At 46.8% G+C, this 13,637-nt stretch overlaps 1 protein-coding gene across 1 annotated transcript in view; it reads left to right on the forward strand.

Moving 5' to 3' along the window:
* Positions 1-13,637, forward strand: part of LOC135388857 (hemicentin-1-like) — a 160,681-nt gene that overhangs the window by 114,823 nt on the left and 32,221 nt on the right. The window contains exons 4-7 of the mRNA XM_064618703.1: positions 553-769; positions 5,836-5,955; positions 12,290-12,405; positions 12,478-12,685. Coding sequence (XP_064474773.1) covers positions 553-769; positions 5,836-5,955; positions 12,290-12,405; positions 12,478-12,685 — 661 coding nt within the window. The remainder of the gene's footprint in view (positions 1-552; positions 770-5,835; positions 5,956-12,289; positions 12,406-12,477; positions 12,686-13,637) is intronic.

The following is a 13,637-nucleotide window of genomic DNA, read 5'->3' on the forward strand; positions in this document are numbered from 1 at the left end:
TTGATTGATTGAGGAATAAAAATATGAATTTGTCAGACCAGACAAAGTCGGGTCAAGCTGCTGCAGAACACGCGAGTAAAAAAGAAAGTAGAAAAGCCAAATTCAAGATGACGAAGAGACAAGAGGTGGTCGTAATAAAAACTTGGTCGTAAAAATTGGTTGTAACATAATCTACTTCTAATGGCAAGCATTCGCGCAGAATCTGCACTTTACCGGACATGTACAGTGTATGTAGCTCTCCTAATATTATTATTGTTATCGGGTGTGAAGAAGTTAGTCGTCGACTGCAGCTTGTTACTCATAAGAGCTGATCATATGTGGACAGTAGCTCCAACTTCATGTCGCAATGCGGTCATCCAGAAGCCTGGGGCCTACTTCGACGTACTTCGGCTTCAGCGTATCACTCACGAATACACGTACACGTAATACATTGGCATATGTGAATGAATGATGCACCCGCACAAATAATGACATTCTGCAGCATGAAGTTATGATACATGAAGCATGTCCTGCAGGTAGGTGACGGGGTGTAAGATATAATCAATGTCTCAGGTCACATGGTACCGTGTTGAGGGAGGCGAGTTGCTGACGTCAGATACGACTGTGTTGACATCAGACCCCAGAGTGGAATCTCTGCACCCTAGGCCTTCCGAGTGGCTACTGGTCGTCCGAAGGGTCAGGCCGGATGATTCTGGCGTGTACGCATGCGCAGTGGACACTTTACCATGGTTGACGCAACTAGGGTCACTGGAAGTTCATCATCGTTCTGGTCAGTATATGCGTCACAGTGCGGTAAGCTTGATAACGTCTGACGTTACATTGTGGGAGCAAGATGCCTTCGAACCCACGCATCAAGCTCTTGGTAACAGTTCCTTGAGTCTGGAGTGATATGACCAAAGGACGAGGAGAGACTCGTCTCCCCCGTTTTGTGTATACCTCTCCAGAGTAACGGAAATGTTAACAACTAGCTCACACCAGCTTGCTTGCATTGCATGTTTATATGCTACATATCAAATTCCACGAATTCGGTACACGAGGTGATAAGAACCACGTGCCTCACTAGCATTTGGCATGGAAGGTCAAAGAATGCTGCCGAATGTCATCCACTATAAATGCGCACGCCATGATGCTTTCAACAATGACGATGGGATCAGGTGATTCACCTTTCAAAGCGCAAATAGTGGCAATAGACCTCTCCCTGTTTGTAAATAAATGACTTCATAGTGCTCGACAGCGCCACCAATTTGGTAGAGTTGAACTACGGTCGAAGCTAGAGGCGAACAAGGTCGCGCCTGAAAGCCACGGTCTTGAGGGGATTACGATGGCCCCTGAAAGGGACGCGACCTTCGGTCCTACTTTTCTTTCAATAGGAGACAGGCGAACAAGTGCCCATTCGTGGAACCCAGCCCTCCCCTTCCGATTTCTTCCGGTTTCAATCTGTCTACCAACCTCATGATGACGTTTCTCGGGTAAAGGTCTATACAGTTTTAATATTGTGTTTGCGCCGCTTGCGCGCGCCATGCGCGAAGAGCTTGTGGGCCGCAATTTTGTCCACATTAGTGAGTTTTAGTATATCATACGCTAGCACCTTTGCGTACATAAGGGATAGCGTTGGTGATTCTGCACACGCGCAAGACAGAAGGAAAGCTCTGCGCTACCCCTTACGTACGCAAGGGCGGCGGCGTACGTCATCCTAATACTCACTATTCTTTACACAACTATACGGAAACGTTCCTACAATAATTGAGATTCAGAAGCTGCTTCATGCAAGTCGTTCTAGCGCTCCCGTGTTCATCACGTATGTTTGTCCCTGTTTTGCGGGATGACAATCACTTTACCCAATCCGCATGTTGCTATACAGGAAAGCTTTCTGACTAGTCTGAATGTGTACGTCACTGGAAAGAGTTTCACGCTACATTCCCGCTTTTATGTTCGCGAACTGTCATTCGCACGTGCGCCGCGGTCGCTCTGCATCGTTGGGCTGGAAATAACTGGAGGTCGCTTTTGTAATGAATGGCCGGTCTTCCGCTGTATATACTGTGGAAGTTGGCCTTTGGCAATTACAAATTTGTAAAGCTGGTGTGAGCTCTCATCGTTCGAGGAAAGAACATGGAGCACAAACTGATTGGTGACATTACTTGGTTAGGGTCGGTGGAATCACTTAAGTGCTGGATGTCTCGTAGATATTGAGGGTCTTGCTAACGAAACATGCTACCTATGGCCTCCGGCCAGCAGGCAACGGATACTCGTTCCACGTCCGTGGAAGTAGTGGAAGGGTTGATCGACCGTTCGTTTTCCGGATACCAACAAAATATCTCTCGGCAGGGGGGATATGTATTTATTATTACAAAAAAGGACGGAAAGGTTAGCCTACGCTACGGTGGCTTGCTATTCCCAGCTAAAAAAAAAATTACAGACGACCACGGAAGGTGTTGCGATTTTTCTAGTGGCACACACTTAAAAATGAACTTCACCGCATAGCACGCTCCTAGCAAAGCATCATCTCCAATGGTATCGTTATCTGCCCTGATTTGTTGAAAACGGGAGGCGTACGCCTTTTTTGTGACACTTATGCTGTTGATAATTGTCACAAAAACGGTGTACGCCTCCCGTTTTCAACAAATCAGGGTAGATAACGACATTATTCGAGATGATGGTTCGCTAGGAGCGTGCGGTGAAGCTCATTTTTAAGAATGCAGTTGTTAGCCACTTTTGCTGACGTTGTTTTCTTGTTTTGTTTCTGTGGAACGCGTTCGATGTGCTAAAACTCTCTAACGCGCGATTTCTTTTAATTCCGTGTTTGCGCCTCGAAACAACAGACGTGGACAGATAGAGAGGGGACAGCAGGAAGGAGTGGTTTGGTGTGCGTCCTGGACTGACTTCATGGGGAACTGGGCCGTCATTCGCCTGGGAAGTCTGTCACAAAACTCAGGGAAAACCTTAGACAGTACAGCCGGGGGTGGATTCACACCAAATCTTCAGCATGACCCTGACTACCATCAACAATGACTAGCGGACAATTACTGGAAGGGAACTCCGAAGCAAGGAAGAGACGTACATAGCTAGGACAACAACGTCTCTTTCTACGTATTTTCCTTGTCTCGGGGTTCCCTTCCATTGTGAACAACCAGCTAGCCCACATCTGATTAGACATGATCCCTTAATGCCATAGTGGCCTTCACACCTGGAATCCACACCTGACGTGCTGTCACGCTGCACACTGTCGTTTGTCTAATTATCGCGGCGCCTGTGCAGTAGGAAGATTTAGAAGGATTAGAAGGATTGCAAGAGATTTAGGAGATAGGAACATCTTTATGATAACAGTTCCGTAAACAGGGTATACGCCAAGCACTCGATTCCTTCGCAGTGTCTGATATTCCGTTGCCGGTCTTGGACTTGAAAGCTGTGTGTTTTTGTTTTGTTTCGGTGGAACGCTTTCGATGTGGTAAAACTCCCTAATGTACGCTTCCCTTTGATGTCCCTGCCACGCAAGCAGATACCGCTCTCTAGCGCCGCTTGCCCTTTCCACACCTGTTGGCGCACCTGTCACTCTCTTTTCCTCCTCTCTGGAGCGGAGAGGCGAGGAGGATTTTGGCACACGGACACCGGCGATCTCCTGAAACTTTTCCGTTAATAGCTCCCGCTGTAAAAAAAAAGCCTATTGGTCACAGTCCACCCAGAAGCAGGAACTGGAACCGAAACTTAACACGAACCGAAAACCGCTATAAGAACACGTATTTTTCGCAGAACCGAAACTGAACCGAATCAAAATATTGTTTTTCTCCGCTGAACCGAACCGCAACTGAACCGAGATAAATTTGAGCGTTTACTGGTTCGCGAAACGGTTCAAACGTAATGGGCGTTGTGAGAGACCGGAACTACGACCTACACAGTGGATTGAGCCGCGTTGCCAAGCAAACTCGAAACCGAAACTGAACAAAGCAAAACTGCAACCCACGTGCGCGAGATGTTTCCTCCTCGCAGCTATTGCGTCCATTCAGTTGTGTAAATTTTGAGGTCGTCCTTTTGGCAGTTGTAGACTTCCCTGTGCGCGATTTTTGTCGTTCAGCAACCCCAATTTTTCATTTTGAGCTGTGAAAGTAACGGCCAGTCCCTGAGCAGGATGTAACAGGGTGTATACGATGAGTGAACATAGAGAGTACAGTATGCTACCGTAACGTTGCACCTGATGTGCACGCAGTGCTGCTGTGTCGTACAACACAGTAACATGCTGTGTCGGCAACAACAACAACAACAACAAAAGTACATTTGTGCTATTTGAGAATCGTAAGGATGTGCTTGCTTTTAACCCATGGCGATCTGCTCAAAATTCACTGTCCTGAACCGAGCTGAAACCGAACTGAACCAATACGCTTGAAAACCCGAACCTAATCGAGAAAAATAACGGTTCCGATCGCTGCCCAGAAAGCCACAGACTCGCAGGGACTGAAGAAGTGCCTTGGTCCCCTCACTATGCTGTGTGGGGATTAGCAGCGTAGCTAGAGAAAAGTCCGAGATTCTGAGGCGAGCAATGCGAGCCCGCAGGAGAAGACGTTGTTGGCGGTAACGGGGGTGGGTGCTCTCGGCAGGATGCTGCGATAGCTTCATCAGGTGCGACTGAATGTCGGTGTTTAGTGCACAGTTGCGCCAACAGGTGGCCTATCCAGGCTATCGTCACTCTGAATACTTGAAAAATCGCTCAGAGTATTGCGTTCCTTTTCCCCGGCACTATGCCGACAGCCGTCTAGCAGCATTGAGAGCGCCGCTCTCCCATTGGACAAAATGTGCAACTCGGAGGCATTTTGTTGACACACCAGTGGAACCGCACACTCATAAAAATGAACTTCACCGCATAGCAGGCTCCTAGCCAAATATCGTCCCTTAATGACATCGTTCTCGCGCCTGATTTGTTGAACCACGAGGCGTACGCCTTTTTGTATCAATTATGTACTGCATAAGCGGTCAAAAAAATAAATAAATAAAAAGACGTACGCCTTCCGTTTTCAACAAATCAGGGGAGAGACCGATGCCATTCGGGATAATGGTTGGCTAGGAGTGTGCCATGTGGTGAAGAGTGCAGCTTCTTTCGCCCATGCAAAACTTATGCTTATGGATATAGGTCTTATGCTGCGGCAAACTTATTTCACATCGCAAATTGCAGCGCGTTGACCGTAACAGCACGTGCGATTTTGTTTAGAGGGCCTTGATCCATTGTCGTCAAGGGAGACGCAAAAGCGTGGTCGAATAAAGCAAGAGCGAATGTCTACAGACGGGAGACGTCATTACAGAGTTTTAGTACATTGTACGCTATCGCCTTTGCGTACGTAGGGGATAGCGTTGGTGGTTCTGCGCACTGCGCGAAGCTCTTTTTCTGTTATGGGCGTGCGCAGAACCATGAACGCTACCCCTTACGTACACAAAGACGATAGCGTACGATGTACTAAACCCCTCTTTTAACATAGCAGACGGACTTAACGGAGCCAATATGGCGTCCCCACACGGCGCCCCCTGGCGTAGAATTTGCAGTTGTACAGCTTGGGACAAAAGTTTACGGAACACAGCACCTGCGTATTTCTTCATCGGAGCGCTTTCCTGCTAGCTATCACGAAGCGATCGAATACGAAACAGGTGGCGGGCTATTCTATCCACCTCTCAGTGTGTATGTCCACTCCTTTTTGCTGCTAGGTTATCGCTCCATTGGAGAAATGCGACACCCCGGTGTTCCGTAAACTTTTGTCCCAAGCTGTACATCAGTTGCAGTACTGTGAAGCTATTCAGTGACTTTAGTTGCTATATTTGGCGCTGTTTAACCCATCACAATGTTGGGAATCGTAGGTAACCGTCACCATGGCAGTCACCAGAGGATCGTGAATCTCCAGGGGAAAAAGGGAAGAATCAGAAGACGACCGAAAAGACGGCGACACCGTTACGTTCAAGAAACGCAGGACAGTAAAGGTAAATATCGCATGCGCACCGTAGTAAGCGTAGTAGCAAATGAGTTCGATGCCGTCAATGCTGGCTAGGTTTCATGTTTTAGAGGTATTACGAAAAAAATTATTCTGCCACCAACGAACGAATATAGTCAAATTCTGCTGAATGTTACGAAAAACCTCCCGCGGCCTGGCTAGACTAAGACTTTTTGTGTAAGGCTGACTAGCGTAGAGAGAAAACGCATATTTTATGGTCGCCGCTAGTGAAGGTCAAGCGGCTCATATGCGTGCTATAGTGACCTTGTCTGTCCAGTATAGTACTGTACTGTACGGCGCTCTCTGTCCTGTTCTATCCTCTCTTTGTACAGTCCTGTACTGTCTAGTTTAGGGTGAGGCCGTCTACAGTACTGTTTATTGAATGTGCTACATTTAAATACTCTCCTAACTATACTTCACTCAATTTTTTGATGTACGTTTCATATTTTCGCCTTAAGGCCCGTTCCGACATACAGCGCTTTGCTCCACAGCGCTGCACCACAGCACTGCAAAACAGCGCTGTATTTCCACTGTGGGGTTCGCACTTGCAGCGCTTGTCCCAGTGCTGTACTTGGTGATCTCACGTGATCGAAAAAAAAAAAGGCAGCCCCGTCACGTGAACGCGGCACCGCGTTCTCATTGGTTCAGGGAGCCTATTGCTGGGAGACAGCGATGGGAAAGTTCACCGAAGCTTAACTTCGCCAAGCGCTGTTTTCCATCGAGTCGCAGCCGGGAGAGGAGGGGAAAACAGCGCTGTTTTCCAGTGCTCTGGAGCAAAGCGCTGTATGTCGGAACGGGCCTTTAGACCTTACTTAGAGAATATTTCATGCACAGTATGTCATAGCTACGTGTACATATTCCTGGTGTTTTGTCGACATTTACTTGGTTACTACACTCTTAGAAAAAAAAAGGGTGGACCAGTTGCACCTTTTAGGAGGCAACTGTTGTCGCATATGTTGCTCCTAAAAGGTGTGAGCGAGGGGGCGTACGCCTTTTTGCAGCAATTTGGATATGTGATAATTGCTTTTACCGCCCTTTTACACCCTTTATGAGGCGCTACGTTAACCTAGGTGGTAACTATAGAAGTTACCACCTTTTCAGACCCTTTTTTCTTAGGGTGTACGGTCCTAACCTGTTCGAATATTGTGGTTATTTTCGAATTTTCGTTCCTTTTGAGCTTGTTGTTAAAAAGTTCATAAACTGTACCTCACTGGCTACTACACCTACTGGCATTTTGCTACAACAGGAGGGGAAACAGCGTGAGCAACGTAGCCTAGCAAGAAACGGACGTTGCTCTTTGTACAGATTTCATGATCTCAATCGACATTGCACATTCGATTTCCTAATAAAAATCCGTCCACAAAAACACATGGTACAGCTTTTAGAAATCATGTTCTGCGGCGAATTCCTTTTCAGATGTGTCGTTTCAAATGTAACGTAATCAGTGGGCCGCACCTAATCTGGCGAATTTCCCAATTCATTATCATTAATTTATCTGTTGTTGTTGCAACGTAATCATAACCATCTCGCTACTCTTTCGGACTGCAACGGTGCAGAGGCCAGCCTTATGCTGGCTGAGAACACTGTCATAGTATCATCACGTCTGCACCTGCATATATGTGTTGTCAAATTCGTCTTTTGCTACGGAGCCGCAGCTTTTTGTAGCATTTTTTTTTTCTTGTCACGGTCTACAAAATAACGAAGAAACATTTAAAAAGAGCACCTCCCCAAGTGCCGAAGTAGAGTTGAGAAATCACAAAAGCCTTTCGCTTCGGTGTGCGTCCGGAAAATGATGTAGCGAGGTTATTACGTGCAGCTGCTAAATAATTCAGTCTGACAGATCAGGTTAGCTCCTGGCTCTCCTTCGCCCGCTGAACCCTAGATGCTGTTGGGTCCTCTTGGATTATTAATAAGTAATCTCGCGTCTGTGGCCGCTAGGGGAGTTGGTCCTATATCGCTCGCCGTATACGGCAGCCCTGCCACGCGCCTTCCATCAAAGCTACCGAGTTTTGCTCTTTTAAGATAGGATAGTGCTGCGTTCGCTTGGCCCTCTTTGCGTTTCCTGTTCTTGTAACTATAGATTACGGCGATGTGGGCGTCTTAATTGTTTGCTTGATACGTCGTAATAAACTGCCGAGTTGGCGGACGGGTTTGCATTGGGTGGTGATTTACAAGAAAACGTGCGATGATGATGGAGTGATGTCCCAGGTGACTTTTTTATTCTTCTTGACGTGCCTGGTTTCTGCTTCGGTGGCTTTCTTTTTTGTCTCGTGGGCTCAGTACTTCGAAGGCTGTTTAAACAGACAGGTGTTAGAAGTGATAGGATACGCTTGAGAAGACTCGCGTGTGTTTGAAATTTGTGTCTCCAGAAGGGATTTATATATATATATATATATATATATATGTTTATGAATTTCAACTTTTCGCGTGCAGCGTTTCTAGAGATGTTTGTTTTTATGAACTACTTCTTATGTGGGGATATAACGAAAACGAAAGCTGTGCTTAAGTAAGAATTAACTTGTGTGGTCATTCCTTCGCATAATACGTCGTTTTTATTTATTCCGTGTAAGCACCCCTAGGAAACTAATGCTAAGAGCGGCGTACAGATGTGGACAGATGTAGAGAGGACAGCAGGAAGAAGTGTGAGACAGGAGGGTTTACAGGACTGTGCAGTTACTATGATCTGAGTACAAACAGAATATTAACCATGAAAAAGTATTCGTCGTATCGCATGATCAGCGTCTAGAAAACCCGCTTTATCAAAACCAAGATATCAGCAAGTCGAACAACTACACTGAGTCACGTCACGCAGCTATAAAAATTGCGACGGAATCTTTCCATACAGCGTGACGAAACCGCGCTGGCAAAATTTTGACCGTATAAGAAATACCCTGAATGACATCCAGGTGAAAAACTCGATTCTATCTGATTATCAACCAATGCCAACAAACGTACAGAGTTGCACTGAATCTAGCTTCAAATTGTAATAGTAAAATGTAGGTGCGCATTCAAAATTTGCAACCATTTTGCAACCGATACATTTAAATCCAACCATTACGCCCCGGGCCAAGATAGATCTTGAAGATTTTCAGCAGCGACGAAAAATCATAAAGCTAGACGCACTCGCATTTCTACCTCGGCGCTCATGAAGCATTTGACAGTACACCTATTTACTTAAGGCGTAGGGACTCCCCCCTAAGCCCTCCGCGCTGCAGCCCAGTGGCAAGAAAGATTTTCTCCCCACGACGGTTCCTTTGAATACTAAGCATTGTGCCTTATATTTGTCGGCTCGACTTACTCGGGTTTCCGTACAAATGACTCGGTTTTATTTTTCAACGTCCGAGTCTTTGTGCGACTCTATTTGCAAGTCAATGGTGGGCGAACGTTCTTGCAGGAACAATAGCCGCTTGTCAACATTTCTATCTGCTTCGAGGCGTGTAAGAGAAGATGATTGGATTTTGTCATCTGTTTCATTTGCGGTGGGCCGGCGATGAGCTAAGTGCAAGTCTTAAGGATTCCTGTCGGTTGGTTTTGCGGCCGCTGGGTGTTTGCAGAGTTCCCTAAAGAATTTTCGTATTCTTCTCCCGAGGGGTGGCTATGTCTTCGGTTGGAAAGTTTTCAAGGGCAGTTTTCACTTCAAGACGAAGCCTTAAAATGTGTGTGCTTCAGTGTTCAAAAGCTTTTACATCTGCTACAACTGGGTCACTGACGGAAGGAGCCAGAGCTAGAAAATTTACTATTCGGTGGGTTTGATTTGCTTTTATTGAATTGGGAAATGGAAAATTGGAGCGGAAATATGCGACACTGGCTAAACCTCCAAATAAATATCCACTTTTCTCTTGGTGCACTTCCATAAGGACACAAGTGACGTGATCATTTTTAGACACTGACAATTTCACTGGTTTTGTAACTGAATATGTCATGTAAAGGACTGGCGACCTCGTGGACGTCACTCTGAAGAGCGAGATGCTCAGGCAACATCAACATCAACAACAACAGATACATGCATGACGATGGGATGACGTGTTTCACCGCAGGAATCGCGACCTCAGTGCACTCGGTTTAACATACAAGGTGTGTCCCAGTGAAAAGGTGACTGCTGTCAAATAAAATGGAAGGCATCAACAATGTTTAATTTTTATTATGGATCATTCAAAGTAGTCCCCCGCCGACTCAATGCACCGCTGGAACCGCCTGTGAAACTGCTCGAAGCAGTGCCTGAAGTCCTCCTTCGGTATGGCTCTGAGGAACCTCGTCGCAACGTCTTGAATGTCCTCTATGGAGTCATGCCGTGTCCCCTTCATGGCCAACTTCAATTTTGGGAACAGCCAGAAGTCCGCTGGAGCCAGCTCTGGGGAGTAGGGCGGATGATCGAGGACAACAATGCCTTTCTTCGCCAAGAAATCGCGCACAGCCTTCGCATTGTGCGCAGGGGCATTGTCGTGCAACAACGACCATGATCCTTGCTCGCGGTACTCCGGTCTTTTGCGAAGAATTTTGCCCCACAAGCGGGTCAAAAAACCGACGTAGTATTTCGCGTTTACTGTCTGACCCTGTGTAATGTATTCAATATGAATTATTCCCTTTGAATCAAAGAAAACGGTCATGAGTGTTTTGACTCGACTCTTCTGCATTCTTGGCTTTCTGAGCTTCTCGTCACCTGCCGATCTCCACTCGGCGCTCTGCCGCTTGGTCGACGGTTCGTACTAGAAGCACCACTTTTCATCGCCCGTTACGATGCTTGGGAGGAATTCAGGATCCTCTGCAGCGCTTACCTGCATGTCTCTGCAGTGATCCAGTCTGGCGCGCTTCTGGTCGCTTGTCAGGATATGAGGCACAAATCGCGCGCAAAGCTTTCGTTTTTGCAGGTCTTCCGTCAAATTGCGATGCACGCTTGTTTGGGGAATGCCGGTGAGCTCCTCGATGAGTCGTACAGAGATGCATCGGTCTGCAGCAAGCACTTCTGCAACTCTTTGCACGTTTTCTTCATTTCGGGATGCCTTCGAGGCTCCCGGCCGTGGATCATCTTCCAGGGCATCCCTGCCGTCACGAAACCTCGAAAACCACTTAAAGACACTTTTACAACTCATTGCCTCAGTTCCATACGCTGCTTGGACCATCTCAAAGGTTTCTGTTGCCGACTTCCCCAAGTTGAAAAAAATTTTTACATTGGCACGCTGCTCCATCGTTGAAAAATCTTCAAAGCGGCGGTCATGCCAACGCAATTCAAGTCCGCCGGTTAAAAAGTGCCAACCATCTGAAATTCGCTTCAGCCAATAGCTGAGGGACTGCGCTACGTAATCCATGTGCTCGACGATGGCGATGACGGAGACAAGACATACACATACGAACGCACGGCAGAACGTATAGCAAGTGAGATACTGCACGGGGTGGAGGCGCCGTAAGTGTCGGGGTTAGCAGTTCATCCGGTCTACCACACGTGATGTAGTACAACGATGTCCCATAGACCACATTTCCGCTCTCATGCAAAAGTCACTGAGGCTAAAGGAGCTCAAGCAGAGAGGTTGATTGAGAACATTTTCGTTCACTTTTGTCAATGTTCAGCGACATGTGAGCTAGTCTTTTCGAACGCGGTGTGTAGTGGTCGGTCTCATTGTAGGAGCAAACCCCTCCATTTTTTATTTTTCCCCTTTCATCATTATCATCATCATCATCATCAAGCATACCGGTGGACGTCAAGAACTGGTGAAATAAGTGCAGTCACTGATGGTCACAGCGTTATAGCATGGCCATCAGAAACATCAGCAACAACGACAACAATAAATGATGGAGAAGTGACGATGACAACATCATCAAGCTCTGACATATAGTTTCACAAAGTCATCAACTTCTTTGATGCATGCAACCCACGACATACTAGATTACAACGACCACGTCATAGGCACCCCTTCCCAGCGCTGTATTTGGAAGCTAGCGGTGGCGCTACTCATCGGTCCGGATATTGCTTCCTCAACATCTACACTACTTTGTACTTCAGCGTACCTTAGTATTTTTGTACAAGCGGTGGATGTCCCACGGAAGATGTTTCATTCTAAAGTTGATTATCATCATCATTCCACGCGTTTTCATAGAAGTTGTTGCTGTCGTCTGCTACGGTAGTCGTACGTCTGCTTCTGCGCGTTCAAAATTCAAATTTCCATCGTCGAATCATGATGTAGATCACGCGGGCCGATGAGTAGCGCCCCTAGCGGATCGTGCAGACGGGCTCCTCATAGGGGTTGCCGATTATGACGTGGTCGTTATAATCTAGTAGGTCGTGGTGCAACCATAATAGTTCTCGTTTTGTTGACCTCCTTTTACAGACGTAGCTGTGAAGAAAGGTGAACCCTACTTTGCCGAAACTATTCCCAGCCTAACAGTGGCCGCTGGTAGAAACGCCGTCCTCAAGTGCGTCGTCGAAAGCCTCGGAAATTATACCGTAAGCTAGCGTAGCGGTGAAACTCGAATAATCCCCAAACTCATTACGTGCTTCCACCTTACCTGACACTAGGTGGCCTGGCTGAATGTCGACAAGCAGACTCTACTGGCGCTCCATACTCACGTGATCGTGCAGAATGAAAGGATCCGGGTCAGCCACAGCGCCCATCGGACATGGCAGCTCGAGATTCGGGACGTCCGTCCTGAAGACACTGGATATTACATGTGTCAGATCAATACACGACCCATGAAGACGCAAGTCGGCTACCTTAACGTTGTGGGTAAGGCAAGCCTTTGCGTTATCTGTCTGAAGCTTGAAATATCATCGGTTGTGCATCTGTGAAGGACAAGGTCTATCGGTCATGGTGCAAGGTGTATTGGTGTCTCTGTCTCATGCATAGCGCGCGGTTGCATTTATGAAACTTTATCAGCATATCTGGGACATGTTGGGTTAGCGTCTAAGCCAATGGTAGCGACACTCGAATAGTACCAGCTGGTAAAGCATAAAGGTATGGTAGAAAGAGCACAGAGGTAAAGAACAAGAGACTGTTGATAACTGTTTTCTTCAGTCTGCAGCGTTACACGGTTTATCGGGGTCGCATCTATAGCCTACTATAATACGTTTGAAACTTTGCCTTTATATTTAGGCCATCTTGGGTTAACATCTGAGCCAGTGATAGGGACACTCGAATGCTACTAGCTGCTGGTCGTTTTAGAGGACGAACAAGCAGGAAAAAACAAGAAAGACAAAACGTTCCGCAGCCCGGGTAACTCTTTGTTCCTTTGCAATCTACTGATAGGAATTTCAGAGAGTAATACTGACAAAGTGATAGAGAAAGGATTGATCAGCAATCAAACGATTTGCGACACGCGCGAGAGTATGTATAATTCTCCAAGCTTTCGAGAGGGAGCGCTATGTGCTCGAACAAGTGGCGCCTCGGCGTGGCGTGTTCTGAAATTTGCGTGGAGAGGGATGTCGAAAGGGAGAAAATCGATTCTCGTTGATTCCGGTAGGGTGCAGCAGCAGCGGAGAAAAAGAGAGGGTGTGGAAAGAAAAAGCGAGCATCATAGAAACAATAGAAACATGGCAATCAGACACGCTCTCTCATCGGACTTTCTACGGTTATCGTAACGCCCCTGGTGCATGATAACGCCCCTGCGAACTATTTGAGGTACTCCCATAAATAAATGAGTATAAAGTACAAGAACAGCAGTTTGCAAAGCTTACGAGAT

This window comes from Ornithodoros turicata, chromosome 3 (genome assembly GCF_037126465.1).
Source record: "Ornithodoros turicata isolate Travis chromosome 3, ASM3712646v1, whole genome shotgun sequence".
In the NCBI taxonomy this organism is placed as follows: domain Eukaryota; kingdom Metazoa; phylum Arthropoda; class Arachnida; order Ixodida; family Argasidae; genus Ornithodoros; species Ornithodoros turicata.